The sequence below is a fragment of the Brachyistius frenatus genome, unplaced genomic scaffold (assembly GCF_029030835.1).
Source record: "Brachyistius frenatus isolate BFR_SWC_R1_liver_20210118 unplaced genomic scaffold, ASM2903083v1 Contig_2, whole genome shotgun sequence".
Taxonomy (NCBI): Eukaryota; Metazoa; Chordata; class Actinopteri; family Embiotocidae; genus Brachyistius; species Brachyistius frenatus.
The window spans coordinates 5,042,857-5,067,816 of NW_027210601.1; the positions used below are offsets into that span (position 1 = coordinate 5,042,857).

At 39.4% G+C, this 24,960-nt stretch overlaps 1 protein-coding gene across 1 annotated transcript in view; it reads right to left on the reverse strand.

Moving 5' to 3' along the window:
* gabbr2 (gamma-aminobutyric acid (GABA) B receptor, 2) overlaps positions 1–24,960 on the reverse strand; it is a 177,927-nt gene that overhangs the window by 82,837 nt on the left and 70,130 nt on the right. The window contains exon 3 of the mRNA XM_069695489.1: positions 3,615–3,785. Within this exon, the coding sequence (XP_069551590.1) occupies positions 3,615–3,785 (171 nt within the window). The remainder of the gene's footprint in view (positions 1–3,614; positions 3,786–24,960) is intronic.

A 24,960-nucleotide genomic window follows, 5' to 3' on the forward strand; every position in this document is an offset into this window, starting at 1 on the left:
CAGTTGGGTGCTTATGGATAAATGTGCAATGCACAACCAAGAATAACAACTCGGTGATTTTTAGATTGTAAGCAAGGTTCATGTGAGAAGGCAAGACAAGACAAGGAGGAAGTGAGAGAAAGTAGGTGCTGAGACTGTAACGTCTGCTAGATTTATCAGTGATCATAGTGTAATTAAACACCTGAGCTCAGAGGGTTCCAGGCAGAGGACAGAGTCTTAATCCTGTTCTCAGTCAGGTCTGTCATCCGACTGACTGATGATTGCTGCTGCTCCGCCCCTGAGTGAGCCCTGTTTGTCTGGCAATCTCAATCATGTTGATTGCTCTGTGTGTGTGTGTGTGTGTGTGTGTGTGTGTGTGTGTGTGTGTGTGTGTGTGTGTGTGTGTGTGTGTGTGTGTGTGTGTGTGTGTGTGTGTGTGTGTGTGTGTGTGTGTGTGTGTGTGTGTGTGTGTGTGTGTGTTTTAGTGGGGCCTAAAAATAGAAGTGACAAGCTGGCTTTAGCTTACAGGTTACAGTCCCAGGGGACACCGTTCTGAGTGTGTGTGTGTGTGTGTGTGTGTGTGTGTGTGTGTGTGTGTGTGTGTGTGTGTGTGATGTGCATGCCACTGACTGAATCCTTAGCAAGCGTTACATAACATTGACTTTGGGAGCAGTCTCCATGGGAAACAGTACTGTCAATCAGTGGGGGGGGAGAGTTTTAAAAACAGAAGTAGAGATGGTGGGAATTACGACACAGTCGATTGTATACTCATTATTCAGATATAAGTGCCTTTGTGTGTACACGCATGCTTACTGTATGTACTATATTTACAGAACAGTGCTACTCTGTCTATCAGGGATGTTTCTAAATCCCAAATCCAGTACCCGAAACAGCACAGACAAAACATTTACATCATGTAATACAGTTCTTTGTTATTATTATTTCTAAGCCTCTGAAGAAGCAGAAATGATCATTATTGTAATTTAGGGTTTTCTCAAAAAACAAACCAGGACAAACATTATTTTTCTACGTTGCAGGCAGCCACAGGTTTTTATTCATTTTGGTACATCCTAAAAATCAACTGCAGAAGTCATGAAGCTCCCAAAAACATGTGTTTAAACGCTGAGATTTGAATGTCCAATGATCTTGCAGTTACATGTGCTGACTCGTTTGAAAAGTCTATCAGAGAAGTAGAGTTTCATCTGGATTTCTGACCACTCCAGCCCACTGACTCTGTCTGTTTGTGTATTTCCAAACTGAAGAACTGGGAGGACAGTGGCTTTCTACTAAAACGCTGGATTTTTAGATACTAGGAAAACACTGTTTAATTAGATCATTGACAACTGACTATAAAAAAGTAATGTACACTCTGAGTATAACATATGAACAACAACAGCACCAGAATACATACAATGTAGACAAGAAGACACTGTTCGATGTAAAGGAACAGTGATATTTATGTGTAAATATGTCATAATTGAATTTTCTGTCAACATCCAAATAAAATATACTCCTTCGCATCTCATAGATGATTGTCTTGCTACACGCTGCCGTGATTTCCTGATGAACCACAAAAACAGTGTGCTCTGAACTTGACAGAGGATTGTATGAATCGTGAAGTATGGAAGCGATGCTTGCATATTTGTAAATCAGGATTAGAAGCCAATCTCATGGCAGGTTGATTGAATCGGGCTGTCTGTCTTCCTCCCGTCCTAAGCCCCTTGGTGCTTTCAGGAGGGGAGCGATAAAGGGATTTGGTCTCTCTGAGATTTGCAGTGAGACTTCTTATACACACCCCCATCTTCATCTCCCACCCATTTGCTGCTGAGCAGATTGTTTTCAACCAGGGCCTGGAGGCAAGAGCTCACATGTCATATGTTTCTTAAATTCATGTTTTTAATACCTCTGACATGGCTCTTTTGAACTGAATGTTCCCATGTCGCCGATGGGATATATTTGTGCCATGAGTTTGTGTCCTTATCCAAAGGTATGATAAATCGGTATGATTTGTTAATGTTCTACCTCCCCACAAACAGGAATATATTTGTCTCACGAATAAGCATCCATTTTGGTATAACATGATTTTACACTTTTAATATCTTGAGCTAATGGGATGCATCAATTTCAATGTAATTTCTCCTCCTTGGAGTAAAAAGCTGCGAGCTGCTCACAATAATAGATGAGTTTTTGCTTGGTAATGCAAATGTGTGTATGTCTCCTGTTTCCAAGCTGAAATCCAACTTACCACAACTCTGAAAATATGTCCTCTAGCTTTAAGATTTATTGCAGTTTCGACAATGTCATAAGAGTTAGCTACAAGTGCTGAATCAACAAAGGTAATTTTCTTCATCTCTCCACAAATTACTTCTCGCAGTTCCAGTAGTGTAGGCTGGATTTTGCATTCTGCTTATTGAATGGGAGAGGGTTATTCAACCACATATATAATAAATATAAAAGGCAGATAGATTTCATTCAGTACCAGTTGGTAGGAAATTATGTTTTCAATCAGTAGTCAGTACTGTTACTACTGTCAGCTTCTGTATAATTTAACTAAACTCCACCAAAGGAGAATTAGAGAAACATTACTCTTCACCTTCACAACATGAAAAAGTTTATTTTATAATAATGAGTTATGAAGGTGGGAAGGCTGAAATGAATTCAACTACACTGACATAAGCAACTTACAACACCTGTAAACAGTGCTGCTGTTACAAAGACTAAATAAATGCCCACTACATTTGGCTCACTTTTAGGACTGTCTGTGGCAAAGGTAATAATAAAAAGTCATATTATTAATTATTTACATACCCATTGACCAGTGGGAAGCTTTAACAACTCTATTACAGCTTTATATTTATGTATCTGCTCTATGTAATTATTCACAATTAAAAAATAGACTGAGAAAAAAACAAACATGTATTTTCCCCCAACAAGAAAAGATACTATTGCAATGATGCAAACACACAATTTACTTTTTCAGTTTCAAAGTTAATTTTCATTCAGATATTACAGTAATGATAATATAGCTTTTGTCTCATATGTAAGTAAGGGATCCATTTGACTGGATGACTACAAATGTTGCATTTGAATCCCATGACTTGGATGAATAAACGACACCAGACAAAAAGCATTAATAGCATTATTCAAACCTGCAGTGCAGAACTTTTGTCTCCCTCTTCTGCCTCAGAGTAGTTACTAAGACTACAAAGGTACTGTGACATACAGGCAAATTTATCTGGCAGCTTTATCAGCCTTGCATGAATGCAAAAGTCCAGCACTGTAGGTTTAAATAAAACAGAAAAATCTATTTATAAAACAATCATCAATAGAGATTTCTCCTGCCATCACACACACAGACTCTGACTTTAAAACTGCCGTAACCTGATCACGGGTCACCACATTCTACACTGGGTACTGGCCAAGGGAAAAGGAGCTCCGTCTCTCTTTTATGCTCTCTGACGATGGCCCAGAGGAGCTGCTTTCCTTCAGAATGCATAAAGAATGGTGCTCCTGTGTGTAAAGTCTGTAGTATATCGGAATCTTTTTGTTCTTTTTGTCCTTTTTACAAAAGTTTAACTTTTACAAGAGTGCAAGTGATAAAATGTCTCTTCAGAGATTAAACATCAAGCGCTCACCTCGGAGAACCTCTGAACATCCTGTGTGAGGGTCCCCACACGGCTCCAGTTGTAGTAGTTGAGAAACTTCACTACTGCCGGGTTCACAGCGTTGTCTGATGGGACAGTGCGGAAGAAGTTGGGGTACTTTTTCTTGTCTGCCAGAACTGGGGTTGTCGCTGCAAAGGACAGCTGTCGTGAAAAAAACAACAAGTAGAAATACAGTGAGCATGGAGTCAATCTGTGAGGGTTGCATACAACAGTCATAAATAAACCTGGCAACAAACTGTCAGACTGTGCTGATTTCACTTGAACTGGTGGTGTTGTTAGGAGCGCTGTTAAGTGACGAGTCGATGAGCCTAATTCAGTGCATGACCGAACTCAGGTCTTTGGTCAGTGGTCTCTGTCAGTTCAGGGATTAAACCACTGGAATACGGCCGTAACAAATGTGCACACTCATTCGTAGTCTAAAGGTGTGAACAAATCAACTCTTCAAATTATTTTAAATGTCAGCAAAATAGTACCTTCAAAGTGTAAACGTAAATAGATCTGCAAATATTGGGTGGAATTGATGACCCCTCCATGCATGACCTTTCAAGTTGGCCTCATACTGTGTGTGTGTGTGTGTGTGTGTGTGTGTGTGTGTGTGTGTGTGTGTGTGTGTGTGTGTGTGTGTGTGTGTGTGTGTGTGTGTGTGTGTGTGTGTGTGTGTGTGTGTGTGTGTGTGCGCGCGCACGTATGGACCTTGTGTGTCCCTGTTTGTGTGTTTGTGTATGTTTTGATGACAGGAGAAAAGCAGCTTAGCAATTTGAGTCATCTCCAAGTTGGTAAGTTAACAGCATTTCCGTTCTTCACATGTAAGCACTTTGAATCAGATTCCTGACACACACACACACACACACACACACACACACACACACACACACACACACACACACACACACACACACACACACACACACACACATTCACAACCTAAGTGAAATTTTAAGCACATTTCCTGTAAATCACAATCAATGTTCACAAAAAGGTAAAGTGTATCAAACTTTGAAAAGCAACTTTTTGCTGTAAGTACTTTTCCAGAGCATTAACAAGCTAATGGAGTGACAATCTGACAGAACATGCAAGAATAAACCCTCAGTAAATACAACGTAGTTGGAAAAGTTTGAGCACTGAATTTAAGATTATGCTGGTTTAATCAAAGCAGTCAAGATTTATGAAGTAATTAATTTTGTGAAACCATGTTCATGGAACATGATGAGAATGTGTGCTTTCCTGCTGCACAGTTGTCACTCTAAAATATAGAAAGTATAATGGCTTCTCTCTGTCTAAAACACGCATACACTATTACTGTCCTCATTTCCACCCGTCCTCCCTTTCATTTGTCACATGCATTTTCAACAATAGGTCATAAACCCCTTCCAGTGGCAAAAATAGCAGTAATTAATTTTTGCATTAAGATTGGAATTTGTAAATCTGTACAATGTAAGAAGCAGCATGCACCCATATAGACAAAGATCTATCACTTAACTGTTTATCTTTTCTCATTAGGCCGAGTGACTTAAAAAATGGCAGCATAGTATTATATTTGTAGAATTATGACACTGGAGTCATTTTATCTTTTATATTTAAAGAAAAGCCGCAGGCATCTTTAAGAAACATGAAAGAAACATTTGTAAAGTTTAAAAAGTAGTGAATATTTCGGCAATAGCAGCTGAGTGAGATAATAAGGCACCGTGCTCTATTTTCAATGTCCTATCTGCGTTAATTTAATGAGCGATATGAATCAGTGCAGGGTTAATTACATACTTTGTAGAGATTAAGCAGAACTTGTGATTCATGATAGCGATCAACACAAGGATATTGTAATTCTGACTGAGACCAAGAGGTGCAGCAGCAGATTTCCTCAAAGTGTACTAAAGCCTTGGGGAGTTCAAGCACCTCCTAACTTCAGGAATGAATGTGATATTCTCATTAAACCTTCATCCACTACAAGACATCCTCACTACTCATTAATCATAGCACTGCTATTTTAATTGTACACTTGTTATACCGTATTGTCACAGTACAGTTTAACCTGATAGTATCAGAAAGCATTATAGTGAAAACAAATTTATGCTGTTTTTTTTCTTCTTAAAAACAGATTCGGTTAAAGAATCCAAATTGCAACATGTGTCTATTAAATAATATATTTACCCATTTACAGCATTGTTTTTATATTAAAAGGATGTAACCAAATTGCAGGCCTGCCGTTTTATACACCCTCATCATCCTCTATGTAATAATCCATCTCAGCCGATCCCAAACAAACAAAGCTTAACCCAGCCAGTGGAAAACCCACAGTTTGGCCCACTAAATCACCACTTTCTGCACACACCCGCAGGGCTTTGTGTTCACACATCAATGAGAAAGTTTTTTTTTTTTTTTTTTTTTTTTTTTTTTAAACAACACATGGATTACAGCCATCAATTAAGCAGGAAGAAAGGCCTTTGTCTTGCCATCACTGCTAAATCCAAAATCACCCACCAGAGGGCTTCAAGGGGTCTTTCCAGAATTGCCTTAATCTCCGTTTAGCTAAGGCTGTTTGGTACACCCACACTGGGAGATGCTTCTATGGATCTCTAATAAGACTTAATGATGTTCTCAAACCAAACTGATTACACCAGTCCTCTCACGACTGCAGCAGGGAGAGAGACTTCTTGGTCAGACAAAGTACACACCCTTTATCATTTCCCTACATTAGTTGTTTTAGGTTGACGTGGGTTATACCGTTTCATAGGAGTTGTTCTTGCGTTAACTCTACTGTATTTGTTCCATCTTTTACAACGTTAAACTGAGCTGAATCCCAGGAGGAAAAAAATACTGACCAATAAACACACGTGCTGCTCAATCACCCTCTAGGTTTTCTTTTGGAGGGAAACATAAACGCTAGCTTTCACAGGGTCATGAGTAAATACAAGCATTGACCCTGCTGCTATTCCCAGTTTATGAGGTCAGTTACAGGTTTGTGACAAAGCTGTAACAAACATAATCAATAGTTCTGTTTTAAGCAGTTTGAAATTCATTAAACGGTGTTCTTTCATGATGTTTTGGTAACACAAATGCGTAGAAGACCAAGATTTAGACTTAAATATTATTTGTTTCACCACGTGGGACCACCTGCAGTATCACATATTCACATTTTTTAATATTAATTTTTTTTATCGCCAATTGAATAAAAAAGATACAGATACCAATAATCGGAAAAATGCTAAATATCGGCTCTGATAATCGGCCAGGCCGATAATTGGTCGATCCCTCCTCTGCAGGTCAATCCAAGCCAAGTCAGCTGTAGCACAATTTTATGGAGGACGGTGTATTAAGACAGTCGAGATGAGAGGGAGATCCAATGTATTATTTAAAGAATAGACTAGTCTTTATCTAACTCTGAACAGCCTTTTTGAGAGGAAAAGCCAAAAATAGTTCCATGATATCACACATCTGAGAGTAGTGGCTTATGTAAGAGGGTTTTAAAGAGGGCCGGCCCAAATAGGGTGGTTTTTGGTGTAGAGCTCTACTCTAGTGTCAGATTTACACATGCAGTGTTTGCATGTACACACAGATCACACACAGGTTAAGGCAAATGCATTCACACACATCCCTCTCTCAGATCACACACGCTACAGCAACCTTCCTTTGCCGGTAGTAATTAAAACTGTGGGCAGCTTCTTCCTCTCATCTCACTACAAGGTCACCGAGGCTCTCAGTAATACAACGGAGAATCCGTCTGTCCCCACTGAGACGCAATGTTTTTGTGAAGACTTGAGGTGAATCGCTGATAGGATCGCGGTGGTGATCTATTTATTCTGCACACACAGCCGCTTATCACAATCTATTTGAAGTGAATACAAAAGCTTTGCTGCCTCCCAGTTTGAACTTATTCAAGGCACAATCAAACTCGTTTTATGCTCATGAATGGATGCAAAAATATTTGAGAAGGGCCTGGAATAGAAAATAAGAGGTACAGAGAGGCAGAGTGAGAGAGCAAGATGAGATGTTTACTGTTGATTCACAAAGTATAGCTGTGTGAATAAGGTTTTGTGTATCTCATTCCAGGACTCTTAACTGAGTGAAAGGATTACATTTCAAACTTCTTAAGCCAGTCACCAGCTGTTTCTTTGTAGGGCTTTAACACAAGCAACTGTCACAACGCTGTCTGGGGTGCAGATTTTGTGAAGTGTCCAGAGCTGACAACAGCGCCTGCAGGCTTGAAAACTACTCGTGGGAGGGGCTATCACAATCATGAAATTTATGCTGATGAACAATTGTCGTACAAATAATTGTAAATAGCGATTTAATTGTCTTTTTCTGTTTATTTTATGCCACTATTTTAATAGAAATAGTAGAAATCCATGATGTCAATGTCAACAGATGCTCATCAAATTATCGTCGGATGAATGTTAGAAGTTAAGTTGCCTCAAGATAAACAGTTGGTGGTATTAATTATTTACTCGTATGCCTTTAAATCACAGCAGAAGAAGGGGGCAAGATGAGAACGTCAATAAAAGAACACCAGTCACATTTGTTAATTTTATCCAGCTCTTTTTAACAAATGAATTAAAACGGTTCTAGCAATTATACAAAATGATTGCAGTCAGCTAAATGTGATCAGGATATTATGTAACGGTTGTGACAGGCCTACTGATGGGGATTTATGAGCAATAGTTGCATTCCAAATCCTGGTTGCTGAATCTTGGCGATGCCAACGACAGGCTTGTTCAATGTATTAGTTTGTTCAGTAACTAATGTCTGTGTTCACTGCAGTTAGTGTTCCCTGTCCATGCTGACAGTAGATTTCCCTGTTTTGTGTCAGCGTCAGCAATTGTGCATGTGCGGTATTCTCTTTACTTGCCCCCTGTTAAGCAAATTTACAGCAACCACCACATGCTGTAGTCCTACTTGTAGTAGTGCATTTAGGCACAATTGTGTTCAAGCTAAATGCTGCCTTCAGCATTCTAACACACATACAGTGACAATGCCAATACCAAAATGTTTACAAGGTATGTTGCATGTTCAGCATCTTAGTTTAGCATGTTAAGCGCACATTCTCTTGAGTAGCAGCAAAAACAGAGTACAGCTAAGGTGATGTAATTCGATTTGCTGGTATTTCGGCACTAAGCCAAAGGACTGGTCAAAATAAAAGGCCATTTTGAGGACATTAAATGTAAAGCCAGAAGATCTCAATTCATCCTGTCATACAAATACAAATGTAGGTGCCAAATGCAACAAACTTAATAGTTGCTGTGACATTTAACTCATGACCACAAGTGTCAGCCTCATGGTGCCAAAAAGTTAAAGTCAAGGGATCCTTAGAGTCAACAGGATACTTTAGTCTGGGCCAAAATGGTGGACTGACAAACCAACTGACAGACCAATACTGCCATTGACAGATCCATGCTGTTAGTGTTGCTAAAAATAAGCTCCGTACATCGATGGTGCATTCGATGGCTTCTTGCTTTGCTGGTGTTCTTAGCAGGAGTTAGATGTTGAGTCTGACCATGTCAGAACATAGACAGAAGAATGCCAAAGCTAATGAGCTAGATATAGTTGTTAAAGCCCATATTACAAACCTCCACTGCAAATGTCTCTTTGTTTGTGCCTTCTGCAATGCACCTGCCTCATTTGGCATGGAATTGGTTATCAATGGTGCATAAATTAAAGTCACCAGGCCTTACAACCTTTCCTTGCACGAGCAGGAGAAATAAGGAAGATGCAAGAGTGTGTCTAATCACATTGACAGATCTAATAGCATTGATTGGTCCTAGCGGGACTGCCTCGCAATAGGATCTCCTGTGGGTAATTGTGTGCTCGGCCTTTGAATAATAAAGTGACTATCGCAGGGAAGTTGGATAAAAAAAAAAAATGAATGATGGGCAAATATCAGCTCTCCTCACAGTGATTTCCTCTCCTTTCATGTTTATTATACCAAAGGTCTTACATCACTGACTAACCTGAGACACAAACAAAACTCATGCAGAGAGGAGTGAGAGCCAAACATGAATTAATAATTACAGTTAGAGAAAATGAATGTTATCTGACCAACCTTTAGACTCTTATTCAATAACAAGCATTTAAAAACAAGGTGTTACTCTAGGTTTGTAGGTACAAATACATGAGTCCAAGTTTTGTGGAAAAAACAGTGATCAATATTTTAACACAAAATACTAACAACCTACAAAGCGTAGGCACACTGCTTTCAACTTGTGAGTTCCTAACTGAACAGTCATTTCCTTACAAATCAGTATATCAATAGAACATGATCACACAAACAAACTTCACACCTAAAGTGATGAATGATCTCCACTAACATTAGTTCTGTCCAACGGCAAACTTACAAGGAGCAAATTCAACATACCATTCAAGGAAGTCACACTGACAATGGGAAAAATCCTCAGATGTTACGACTAAATCTGAATATAGGCATGTTTGCAACATCAAAAAGTGGATGAAGTGGTTTCTATTTTCCACACAATAGGTCCACATTTTCGGGGGGCGACAATGAATTTTAAACACATACAATCAAGTTACTCAAGTGTGAGACCTTGATTGGAAGCATCCCAGACTAACACACTTCTGAGAGGGGCTTTGAGGCAACTTCACCAAGTAATAAATACTAAAAAGGAAAGGTTTCATAATCACAAGGGATAGTATCAAACGACTTCAAACACTCAACCTACCCATGCCTATTATGTCTACCTTTGCCAGCAACACAAGAGATTCAAAGCCCATCCATCCTGCCAAAGCCTCAGGACCCCGTGCAGAGTAATAGCAAGGTAATAGTAGTGCTGTTGATCAGGAAGCACAGAGGTGGTCCTGAGGTTTATTCAATATTCAAGAGAGGCATTTGGTGCACCATGGGAGCACCCAGCTGGAGAGGCAGCAGTGAGGGAGAAGCTTTGGGACCCCACACAGACCACATCCAGAACTCATTAGGACCAGGACGAAGGAGGGAGAAAGTGCTGAATATTAAAGGTAGACAGTGGAAATAAGAGAGTGAGGTACAGAGATGGAGAGACGATGGAGGGAATGACACAGACACACGAGGTGTGAACACGAGAAAGAAGAAATGATGAGATAGGACTGGTGCACCAGTCATCAAGCACTGTGTGACCACATGCAGTATTTATGCATATGCACACATCATACCAGATCATCATATGGCTCAGTCAAGCATGTGTTGGTTGAAAACAGCAGCCCATTTTCTCCAATTACAGATAGCAGACGTGAGGCAGCAGCGTGAAGTCATCTCATTTTGGTTGGGTAAGTTTGGTAAAAAAAAAAAAGGACAGCTCCACGTTTTACTGTTCGTCTGCTACACACTCGTTTGCATGCACGCACGCTCGCACACACACACAAACTTGATTTTACACAAAGTATTGGTTTTTCATTTTTCCAAATGGCTGGAAGTTATTTGAGCCGTGTTTGTTCACGTGTGTGTGGTGTGCCGGGGGCCCCCACAGAGGCTGAAAGTGGAGGCTGTTAGCAATGACACTGGTAAACAGATGTTATGAGGACATGTAGTACATTCAGAGTGAGACATGCCAAGAATCCAGAGTAATAACTTAGGCTGCTGATGCTAATGAATGTAATGATGAAGCTTAATGAGTAAGATGAATATTTCTAAATTGAAAATTAATAACAGCTAAATTAAGTAGATTGTTTCATATGCAACTATTACACTTGAAGAAATTGCAGCTGTTGCCTTCCTGCCACTCCTACTATTTTTGTATAAGTATTTTGCAGTTCCTTAATTAATGCTGTGGCATTAACATATTTGTACTCTTTCCTCCAAAAACCGCTCAGTACCTTTCCTTTTGTGGTCCCCAATCTCTCTGACAACACTAGGTGAAGACATCACTGGTTCAACATTTGTCATCAATGGCTTAACTAAATGGTTAATAAACAAAACCATTCCTAGGTGTATTTTTAAAGTGTCGACCACATAAAAAAAAACTTCTCAGTGTAGAAAATATGTTGTCAGTTGTAAAGGATATTTCATTCTTCTTATAAAGAAAAAATACAGAATCACACTGTCAGTCTTGACTTGACTCTGACACGCACTCTGCCATACCGTGTGGCAGGACACTGCACACCGTCACATACTTTGCCCACTAACCAGGCTCTAGACAGGTGAGTGATGTGGCGGTCGCCTCTGCTGTAATAGCTTATCCCCTGCTGCAGCCCCTGCCTAACATGTCAATCATGTTGTAGCTAATGCCAACATGTACACACCCACCCACACACACTGACTGACTGACTGATGTTCTGTTTATGCCCGCTGGCCCTGCACAACACACAGACCACATCACTCTTATCTCAGGTCAGTGCTTTTAACCCGGTTTTCATCTTCTGCTTTCTCTGACTCAATTACTTACAGAAGTTATGCCTTTCCCTCTTTGTATCTGTATCTGCCTTCACTGACCAAGAATTGTATAAGTAACCGTTGTGGACAAATGTCAGACTAAATGATATAATCAAGAGTCTGATGGTGTATTACTTTTATGTTAGACACCAGGGTAACTCCTGCTCTAGCAAATCATGTAACTGCACACATCTCCAGCATCCTAACGTGCACTGAAGCTTGCTGCACAAGGTCTGAGGACATGACTGCATGTGCCATACCACTAATCCTGTGCTGTGCAAGCTTTTAACCTTTCCTGCTCCATTTGGATTGGCCTACACACGCATTCAATCATACATGTACTGTCAATGATTCACTGCTGTGTGAAGCACGCAGGTATTTCAGACCACCATGCATCTCAATCACGCACAAAATGTAAACATTTCTAAGACCCTCCTTGTTCAACCTGGTTTGACGTTTCTAAAGCCACACATCAAAGATAAGCGTCATCGTAGCAAGAACAACATGTACAACAAGAAAGTGAGCAAAGACAAGAAAATTAGGGAACAACAAAAACAGTTAGGACGGAGTGACCTGTTCGACTACTAGCAGTTTTCACCACAATAATAAAAAAATAAAAAAATCCAAGAAATAGTGTTGAATCTTTACGGCTCAGACTTGAGGGTGAAGGCTCCGGTTAATCGTCAATAGGCTGATGGTTGCTCATCTCACTTGTTAATGCTGTGTAAGGGAGTTTGAGCTCAGATTAAGATGTTAATGCTCTTCTGCTTTAAGATCACTGACACAAGCTTGATAACCTGTGGGCTCTATTCTAAGGTCATGGATGACACGGCAAAGGTAAAAATTAACTCATAACAGTACATATTTGCGTGTAACTGGTCTTCATTTTAATAGCTATTAAGTCATTAACTAAAGCTGCAAATCCAATAAGACAAGCAGTCACTCTCCTCCATCCTATGTCACATCATCAAATAAGGGTCTATTTGTCACACACTATAGTATGTGCGTAGCATATTAGATATGGCAATTCCATGGAGCTTTAATCAATATATGGTGTCACTTGTCACCACCACGTCTCTGGGAGTGAGAAGTAGGAAAGCTCGGACACTCCCCTCTCATCACCTCTGCCATGAGATGAGCTTATAGGGCTCTGCCATTCTTCATCTGTCGACAGGCTGTCCTTGAACGATGGAGATGAGTGGGAGTGAGGCATCGCTATCGCAAGCACGATCGGGGAAAGCATTTTCTTATCAATGCAGCTGTGGTGTGTATGGCAGATATTGATGGGATCTGATGTGGAGTAAGAGGGCAGGATGTAGTGCTCATTTAAACTATGGCTTGGGGAGTCAGTTAACAGAGCATGAACAAACACATCCAGATTGATATACGGCAAAATATCATAAATCTATTACAATGAATGACCAACAGCAAATCTGCAGGACACAGAAGAAGAGTTCTTCTTCGAATACCATTTGTTATGGTCTTACACTCCTACTGTATTGTTATACAGTATTGGTACATGCTAGTCAAACACTAGACACAGAGAAAAAAAAAATCAGTGAATACACATTGGGAGGTGGTAGGAGGGGGGCTTTGAGTGATGGTATTCTGCCACCCAGCTCCATAACTATTCTATTTATAAATTGAGATTTGATACCGTAACCTGAAATCTCACTGTGCTCCCTGCTGCTGCCACTTGGTTGCCTATGAATGATTAATGAGAAGATGCTGAACTGTAGAGACCATTATTGTTCTTTTCTCTCCTCTCTCCCTCACTCCCTGTTCTCTCCATCCATCGCTTACTGATTCCTTTTGGGGGGGGGGGGGGGGATTAAATTGCATGAGCTAGTATTTTTTTCTTCCTACTTGGCCACGTTGTAGTGAACACACTGCAAAAAGTGTGGATGTCATCAGAACTAAAACTGAAGTGATATCCCTGCCAGAATCCTTTGAGCATCGAACACTCTTTGACTTCAACAGCAGTGGTTTCTTCTTATTATGAGTGATGGGATCATACATAAACAGGCTTTCTCTACCAAAGTTAAAGCTCGAGTGCAGAACTGTAAGAACCTTCCCAAACAAGTTCATACAATGCTGGTTAGGCCTATCCCCACCAGGTAAATCTCTGTGTTTTACAGAACACAGAGTTTTTGAATTGATGTCAGGGGAGACATTCCTGTGCCGCCTGATGAATACATACTAGGCATGCCCTATGGGTAGAGCATGCAAACCAGAGACTTATGCCAGTCGAGGGGGGCTAACTCATGCTTTACCACTATAATAACTGAAATGGAGATACAATAATTGAATCATGTGTCTCTTCTAGACTTTCCACGTCATCGGACCAAATGGATAAAATTCTGATCGTAAAACAAGTCATTTAGCAGCAGTTGTGATGGTCAAAACTATGTATCCATTGTTTAAACGCTGCTGGGAGACTATAGAGTGCAGCCTATGACGTAACCATGTCAGCAGGCCTTTTGTAATTTTGTAGTTACTCTTGGGGGAGACGCAAATTCTGCACTGCGGTTTTAAAACAGTTTTGGTTATTTCACATTTGAGGTTTATTTTTTTTTCTCTATGTTCTTTTCATTGTATTGACATGGTTGGGACTTCACGATACATGCCACCAATCAGAATACAATAACATCTTAAATCAGAATCTGACAGTATTTGAGAATTTTTGGATCACTGTCAAATCTGATCAAACCACACTCACACATCCTTTTGAAGCAGATAAGCTGAGTTTTAAAAGAGAATTAGTGAAATTGGGAATGGGACTGATGTCACTCTCACGTCTGTATGGTGAATATGAAGTTAGGGCCAGCCGGTGGTTAGCTTAGCTCTGTTCAAACACTGAAAACAAAGGGATTCTGTCTACCAGTATCTGGAAAGTGCATCACATCACATCCTTTAATCCAAGAAAAAACAAAGCATAAACATGTTGTAGCTTTATGGAGCATTATGTGCCAGACTATGTCTTGGCCAGGCACTGTAACATTCTGAAGTCTATGAATGTGGAACATATTCCTGCCTACAACAACACGGCCACAGATCCTTGATTTGATGGACATTTTGAAGTTTGGTTTTTTTCACCATGAAAATCAGTTGCAAACTAAATCTATTGTTATAGACAGCCCTCTTTCAACTCTTTCAGTATGAAGAGAAACAAGAGGCAAAATGTTTGAAGTTCTTTTTTTTCTTTTAAGACAAAACCATTTTTTTGTCTTAAATATTATGAGCATTTTTATTGGGCTTTTAATGCCTTCCTTTTTGCTCCTATTTTATATGTACAAGCCTTTTGTAGTCCGTTTCTTGTATTATGTTCTCTGATTCAAAAACTCTGGTGCGAAAAGAAAATTGCAAGTGTGTACACATGCACAACCACATGTATTTCCATGTCCAAACATATATTGCATGCCCCTGCTTTAACACAATGCTTAATCTTCAAATCTGAGGGAAAGAAAATAGGGAAAACGGCAAGAAAATTGCTAACTGAAAAAAAATCTGTGGTCATCTCTTCCCTGAGGAGAAATGTGCATCTTTAACTGATGCTCAGTAAAGTACTAAAATATTTGACAGAACAGGCAATAAATTGCACTGTAATTTTCATTCTATAATAGCTTATGTAGGGGAAGCCCACACACAGGCAATTTATGTTGTGAGTGGGCAAACATTTTACTGGAGACAGCCAGCATTTGCAAATTACTATCTTTTAAATTGGCAGACATATAATCTCTCTCTCTCTCTCTGTCTCTCTGTGTGTCTCTCTGTCTCTCTCTGTGTCTCTCGCAGGAAAAAGTATTTACAGTCCATGCTTACAGGATTCTATCAGACCCATTCGGTCCAATAATATTCAGATGTGACTTTTTCCCTTGCGTTTCAATTAAATTGTTGATGAAGGCAACCATAAATAAAGCATGGCTACACAGAACAGACACGGCACATAGGAGAGAGAAGAGACGAACACAGCCAAAGCCACAGGAGGATGCTGGGAACACCCAGATACTTTCAGGTACATCCTCTCTCTCTTTTTTTCCACCATCCTCCAAGTACTGCAAGATTTTCATGCAAAGCAGGATAACAATAGGAGATGGGAAAGGGAGAGAATGCATGCTGATTGCTTGTAAACACTTAAAAACCTTGGGCATAATCAAACAAAATGCTTTGAATAAGAGAAACAGGTGCCTTCTGTTCCATTAACAATGAGATGGCATTTTTCAACCACCCTACTGTTCTATGTGTGTGTGTGCACGAAATATCTATGTCTGTATCATATGACTATATTTTTTTGCATGATTTCTATAATCAACTGATATTAACTTATAACTGTTTTATTGGTATTGCTATAAATGCTGGCAGACACAAAAAAACAACTGAGTTGTGTGCTTGCAGAGTGCCCACGACTATTTTTCATCAGTACATTACTCCGTTTATACATAAATTACAATTCTTTAAACGAGAATGAATTTATTCGTGATTATTCGGGGTATAACACAACAACATTAACATGTCACTTATAGTAAGTGTATATGTTGCAGGTATCTCCTTCAGTAAATCAGTAAAGTTGTGAGCAGGAAGGCTTTAACACAAAGCTAAAAGATGCTAAAATATTCCATAGAGCTGAGAGGAAGTGCAGAAAAAAAAGCAGTTTAATGGGGGTCACTATGACTACATCTTTCCCATTAAACAGCTTTTGGTAAGTGAATTTAAAGAATTCATAACCCAATTTAAGCTGCAATGTTACACCGTTAAATTGGGTTTTTTGGTGTGTTTGTTTTACTGTTAAATATCAATGTCACTCTTATAAACGTATTTTGTGCCTATGTGTGCATCGGTATGTGTGCTGTATATCTGTGTATGTGTGTGCGCCTCAGTGACAAAAGTCCTTGGTTGCTCAAGCAAAGGATTCCATTACAGAGGTAAGGCAATATGAAATCTAATACAGCACTGCAGCACTGCTAGAGCTCTGTTGACTTGTCTCAAGCCTTGTGGTGGGAGGACCACTGTAATTGGTTATACATCCTTGAAAAAGTTCCCTTGAAGTCAATATATTACTCAGACCACTGAGCCCATTTCCCTTTAACTCTCTCCCTCCATTCACAAAAATGAGACAATAACATAATCCTGCAGATTTATCGCAACTCTCACCCTCTCCTCCCTCCTCCTCTCATCCTTCCTTCACTTCATCTCTCTCCATTAAATGGCTAATTTGATTTGTAGGCCATCCCTTCTCTGCTTACAGCAGAGGGAGAGATGGCCTGGAGATATTTGTCAAGAGATGAAAAGGCACAACATGCTTTTACATACTGGAGTTTCCCAGCGACAAACACTTTGCATTATTTACACATGTGATTGTGGCTTCACAAACTTAATAATTCTAGAAAGTCTCTTTACAGAACAAAAGGCATGGCTACATTGCTTTGAGGGGTATTCGCCCTTTTATTAAAGTTTACTAAAGAGACCACTGTGCATGTGAACGGGTAAACTGAGACCGTAAGCGTGAGAAACACTTTCCCAAGAACAACACCTGTAACAGTAAGTACACACCAAAGACAGTGACTGTGGTACGCTTGCAAAGTGGTTCTACAGCACTTCCTCTTTCATACAGCCAAAGGTGCACATTTCTTTGTTCAATTTTCAATACTTTGTGACAAATGTTTGGCTTTTAAGCCAGCATGATATTCAGGATGTTCAGGTTATTGAAAACTAGTAGAATAAACTCCAATGGTAAGATAGTGGAGGGGGTAAAATGTTAGGATGTCATAGAAAGTCAGAGAATGGGAAGACCTTTCAAAACTCTGATTGCCCTTACACGTTATGATTTTATCAGTAAACACCTATACATTTAAAGAAAAACAGCCCCGTCTGTTTAACATGTCTACCTTCATCACTTTACGTACCCTGAGTGCAGTCTGGCATTTTGAACATCTGATCCATGTTGGTTGAATTTGGACTCATTTGAAATGAATACTTTCTGTGCATGTTCTCAGTAAATTTTGTTCTAGCGGTCTTATTCTTATTTTTTGAGTTTATGAATTGTTTCCACTGCATCACTCTCCCTCTGTGTCCATACTTGTTAAACCATTGATTTCCAATGATCTGTCAATTTAGTTATACCTCGTATATGGTTATTCTTATTGATCTATGAAGTGATAATTGAAGCATGTCTTGTCTAGTATCTTTTAAATTTACTCAAAATGTTGCGGTTCAATCTACTGCAGACAAATATATCCACTGTCAATGATGGACAGACTGCAAGCAAACAATGCTTAACCTGAACTCACTTTAATTCCCTGTCATTTTATGTTGCCTTTTAATTGACCAGTTACAGTATCATTTATAGTGGATTTATATAATAAAGTTAATTATGTTCCATAATAAGTCCACTGTAGTTCATTTTGATAGACACCTTTCTGCTATGTCTGTCAGTCAGAACTTTTTCAAATACTTCTATGTCAGCATTTAGAGGCACATGTTCATGCCCATATGTAATGGTGGACATGTGCTTTCTCTCATTACAATCTTTATTTTCATTGACATGAATGTAAAAAAAAAAACACACCGTTGCACCACCGTAAGGGCCACCAAAACAGTCAAAATATTTGGTCACAAAACTTCTGATTATATTTAATACTCATTTTAGTTATTTATGAAATTGATAGAGTAAGATTGCCAAAACACATTTGGTTGTAAATAAGGAAAATATGTGAAAAATGAAAATGGGAGTCAACAGTTGAACTTTCAACAGTATAGGAGTAGTTTTATATTTGATCACTAATATAGAATGGAGATATACCACATACACAGAAGACAGAGCCTCCATTGTGTCCCATTCATCAGGAAATAAAGGAGTGTAGATGCTTCCTTGTCTGTGGTGGGGAACTGAACAGCCACAGTAAGGGGGTTAGTTTTGCCAAAATATCAATAGCAGTGATCGATTAAGCCAGTGCTGGTTCAGTGTGATTGTTTCTCCATTGTACCACACAGAAACGTAAATTAATGTACCTGTGCCACTCATGCAACTCCACTAAATCTGTACCAAACACAATATAGTTCCTCTAATTTTTAACAATAAAATAATCCCATTGGTTTGTCAGTGGAAAACTGGACAGGTTTAGTTTTTATCAGCAGTAACTTAAAATACTTCTGATACAGCTGAAACTATCAGTAAACAGTAAAACGAGGCTGATATCTGAATATACAAACAAAGACACAAGTGTGAAACTGATGTCCAAATACCGAATGCTTCGGTAGAAACAACAAAAAGGCTGAGAGCTAAAAATAGAGAGCTGGAGAGTTGGGGAGTTTTAGGACATTTTGACGAGATTTGAAGAATTACAAGGAATATATAGAAAAGGCATCAGACACAACTAAAGACAAAGAAAGTGCTCCAAAGATATCTGATGTTATGTTTGAAGTACAAAAATAAGGGGCCTGTGACAGCACACAAACAACTCTGAAGACCCGAGAACTATTCTGGTGAGCACTCGCTGACTGTACAATGACTCAGTGTTGAAATGGGAAAAGTAGTTATCCACGGCACATTTACATGGAAACAGATACTAACAAACATGTGCCTCTAATTTGAGAATATAGCCTCTTCAAATGTCAAACTGCTACCAGACGGACTCTACATGCCCTTTAATCTGCTTACATCCCAGCCTTACTTCTATCAGACACTCATTGTGTGAGGCTGGACATGAGAGCTCAGAGAAACCTTTGTCGAATAAACCACAGGAGCACAGAATTGAATAATCAAATGCTCTTCACTCGGCCCTCATTTCCCAACATGTGATTTACCATGGGCTTGCTGGATTATTGCTAACAGATTATTCCCCCAGAACCCGGAGGGGAGCCATGCCCTACGGCGTCACTCAGCCAGGGACAGCACTCTAGCGTTAGATGGAAACGAGGCGGAGGCTGAGTACCGGCCTGGGTTTCAGGGTTTCACACATTCTGTAGTCGTTCGCTTTATGCGAATATGTATACTCAACGATGCAAAAACACACTGTTGAAGCCTTAACTCCTGCTTCTCGTGGCTTACACAATCCCTTCTTCCTCACGCGTCTTAAACAGAAAATGAAACAATATATAACTCTCTTAGAAGACAGATATTAAAAAAAAGAAAAGAAAATGTGCAGTCAAAATACTGAGAATGGCAGAAGATTTGGTTGTAAATGATACTGATACATATTTTCCATGCGACAATGACACAGCATTTGTTTGGATTTTGTAACTGGCGCTGCATCATGTTTATTACACCCAGCAATGACATAACATGCTTTGCCATGTCAAGTGGAACTGCAGTAGGCTTTATATTGATTTTTTTTGAAGAAAGACGCACATTCTGTGCACACACACGAACCGCAGCAGAGCAGCCACATCTCTTTCCACCCCAGTGTTTACTGCAAAGTAATGAGTACAAAAGATTTCTGTTTATATTATGAAATGACATGTTTTTTCATGAGATAATGATGAAATGTCGTGTTTTTTTCAACAGTGACCAGAAATTTGAAATTCACATATTGATCTCATTTGAACAAATAACTGTACAAATTGAAATATATGTTGGCTGTGAATAACAAGCAGCACTGAAAAGTCCCATTCATATTTAATTTTACTGAATAAATTGATGCACTGTTTATGTCACAGTACCTAAATTTCACTGGGGCCATCTGTTTGGTACCTTGATGAGCCAACGCACAAACATATGAAGGGTTTCTTGGCTTACTGGGTGACTGGCTTGGCTCTCTAGCTGTCAGCTGAAGCTGAACAACAGTATGGACACACCATCTCAACAAAACTGACACTGTCATTTATTTCATATAATCCACTTTAGGTAAATATTAATCACAGTACATTTTCAGTCTTTTCCCTGGAGTTTAGAAATACATTTTGAAATGTTCTTAACATGCAGTAATGTGATAATTACTGCAGTAGTAATTCATCCACATAACTGCCAGTATAAATAACGTTTAGCATTCAAAGGTAATATACAGCCACTGCAAGTGGTTACACACACACACACACACACACACACACACACACACACACACACACACACACACACACACACACACACACACACACACACACACACACACACACACACACACACACACACACATAAAAAAAAGATCTCTACCAAATGTGTATTTAGACATTAAAATACATATTACTTATTATTCATTTTCTTGTTAAAATTCTTAAAATAACATCTGCTCCTCCCTTATTAAAATTTCCAGAATATGTGAACATATTTAATTTCTAAAGAGTAACTGATGGACACAAGGTGTCTCATACTTCACTGTAAAGTCCATTCTCAGTGTATGAGCACTGGAGACTTTAAGTTCCCACATCAAACATGTAAAATTTGAATATTTGATGAGGATCAGCTGTAAAATATTTATGATGTTACAAATCATGCTTGTGGCCCCTTAAAATATGATTCAGTGAAGATGGAGAAACTTTCAGCACATCAACGAGAAGCAAGCCTTCTAGTGTCAAACTCTGCACATACATAATTCTGCACAGTGGAGATGTTGAGAACTGGAAACAAGAAGAACACATTTTTGAGTGGAAGGGGACTTAGAGAAATAATAATGGAACAAAGAGGTGCATATGGTCAAAGAGAGACGAGACAGTCTGACAAATTCTCTCCACGTAAAACATTTCTTCTAGGGCCACCAGGCCAGAGACCGAGCCGGGTGTTCCATTGATCGCAGCCATCTGCTTTAGCCAACACATTGTGATTTCACTTTACTGAAGTATTGACTTTGCGTTAAATAGTGGCCTATCACAGAAACTCAAAGCAAGCACCTTCTGCCTTCCTGTCCACCTCCTCTGCCTTGCTTTTTCCATCTCTTCCTCCACATCCTCCTCAGCCCATGTCCAATCTACTTGTATTGATAGATACACATTGTGTATCTCGATAGCCAGGGTTGTTTTTTTTTCAACACTTTAACCAAATAAATACCTCAGGGCAATGGTTAATAAACAACTAACAACTGAGGAGAGTCTATTGAGCAACATGGCTCTCAAACCAACTAGAAATCCAGTAGATTATCAGATGATTGAGTTTTCACAATACATTTTATGGCTCAAAACGTTAAGCTAAATGTGCATATATGAATCACTTCATCTCTACTCTATGTTTAGTATGTTCCTAACACTGCCTCTGTTTCAATCGTCACACGTGGCCCTCAAGAGAACACAAGAAAGAGCATGCGTTGGTTTGCAAACACTAGGGCATCCGCCTCCTGCTCTTCCTTCAGTCAGATCAGTACTATCCTGGATCACTCATTGGCTTCTGATGATCATCTGATCTCCCTAAGTGCCACCCACACGTGTATTCACATAACAGAGTATGTTGTTTTTTTTGCCAGATATCCAGCTTCATAGATCCATCTTCACTCCTTCGATTCTCACATTTTTTTCAGTTCAAGCAAAAGACGTTTTTTTGCAACTGCAACGATGCAAAGAAACCGATTAGTACAAATACATTTCAGTTGTGTTCTTGATAGTAACACATGAAAATACTAAAGAACATGTTGAAAATACATGCAATATGGCAAAGCATTGTGGCATTCAGACTCACTCTTTTTCTTTTTCCACCTCCTTTCTCTTCCACCATCTCACATTCTTTCCTTATTTCAGCCGGTTCTCTGCTGTTGGACGATATTAGTACCTTTATTTGACATTCACAAATGCTTTACTGTGCTGTGCAACCTTTCTTTACCCTCAAGGGAGGCTAGACTTGCTAGTTTCTCCAGAGAGAGGAGAAAATTTGAGATTCCTCTCCACTGCTCATAACCTGTCGGTTCCTCTGGGCTACAACTCTGCTGCCTCACCGCTTGTCAGAATACCTCTTTTCCATGCAAACTGCTTTGTTTTTTTTTCTGATGACCTCGCTTTTCACGAGCATCCTCTCCGACCAAAAGACAGTTTGTAAGAAGTAACAATTTGACCTCATGCTGTTACAGGAAATGCAGAAAAAGGTCAAAAGGTTGGGTTTTCCATTTGGGAACTTTTTAGTAGATGTGGGGTGGTGCTCTGTTCAACTGGAATGACTGAGTGTGGGGTTATAGTTGGGAATAAAATTGGCAGGAGTTGCTGATGTCAACCAACAACTTCAGTAGGATTTTTCAGGCAGGATTTTTGTAATGGAGTATTTCTATATTGCTGCATTGATATTTTTACTTGAATAAAAGTATCTGAATACTTTTTCCACCACTACTCCACACAAGTCAACTTCTATTTTCTGTGGAATTGTGTGACTGATTGAGCTTTGATGGAGTGGAAGCAGCATTCGTCTCCCCGCAGCGTGGCTGGAGGGTGGTGAGGACCTCCCCTCTGCTACACACAGATAGCCATACCAAAACGTAAATAGCCAGGTTTTCCACTCACCTGTGTCAACCCAGGAGGAACCAACCCATTATTTTCCCAGGGTGTCAAGTAATGCCATTTTGTCAGGTCCCGCTGGCCTCTCACAGATACAAACATGGTGCCTTAAGTTTAGGCAACAGTACAACACGGTTAGATCTCGCTTTAGGTTGAAATAAGTGTATCACTTGTCTAAGTTATGTTATGTACGTCATGTAAGTTACTTCACAAACAGTATGTTACGTGACTTGAATACGTCACTTTACTCACATTACTTAAAATAAGCTCACATTGACTTTTGCTTTCTCACAGACTCGAACAGGGTCTCCCGGGTGAAAGTCCAGTGTTTGTTCCATCAAACTACCTCAATCCTGCTCCTTAAGCAGACTTTGTCAGTATTTCTACTGTTACCTGATCTCCTTCTTCGAATCGGGTGGTCACGGCACCGATGACTAAGGGCACTTTGTGCATATTTCTGTAAGCTTTGACAGACGGGCAGCATTTGACGCCCTGGGAATGAGAATGTGTCGGAGGAACCCAAAGGTAAGTCCGACTTTAAAAGATTCTGCAACACGGGGGCTGCAGTGGCCACAACGAGACACTATCCAAAACTGAGAGACTGCTCACTATTGTCAGTGCTGGTACCATTAAACACACAGGCTTCAAATGTTCACTATTACTTTGAATGTTTAATTTTTAGTGTTTATTAAATGACACTTTGTCCTGAGCCACTTGACTTTTTTTTGTTCCTTTTCTGTGGGACGGTGCTGCTGCAAAGTCTGATTGTGTATGTGTGCAATGATTAACAAAGGTTTGACAGGATGCTTATGAAGGTATGGAAACAATGTGTGAATACCTCAGACAGATAATGCAATATACCATCACAGGTGCTGCTATAAAGACAGGTCATATTAGGTGTATTTTCCAATTAGACATTTTTGTCAACTATGAAAGAGATCTCACCTTTTTGATTTGTGACTTTTCTAAGCAGCATGTGGAAAGTAACAAAGCTCCATAAAAGCAGTCATCTGTGTTTACAGTGCAAAGGCAACTGTGATACAAGTGAAATAGCCATGATAACCCTGACAACATTTCACAAAAACAAACTGCACCAACTAAAATTTGATTGATGTAACAAAAAATAACAAAGACATATTCAGTATAAAGAAAGTGAGGAAACTACTTTTCAAAGGAATGCTACTTTGTGTCCTGTGTGGCAGTTTTTGGAAACATGATTTAGTTAAAGTAATTTCGGTCTAATAATTAATATAATCTCAGGAGGCTTCTGCCAAACATTGACTGCTTCATTTCTGTACCCTGCGCTGTAAATCTAAAGTTGCTATGGTCAGGACAATAACAAAACTGCAAAACATTTAGAATTCCTTTGTGCACCCCAAATAATGTAAAATAAGGTGTGAAGTAGATCATGGCAGGAAGTGTGCATTTGTGCAAATAAATGACAAAGAATGACAAACAGATGGTGAGAGGGAAGATTAAATCAAATGTTTAAAACGGTCTACACAGAAATTGTTTTAGCTGCACATGTTATGGAACAGATGACCTCTTATTTTAAAGAAAATC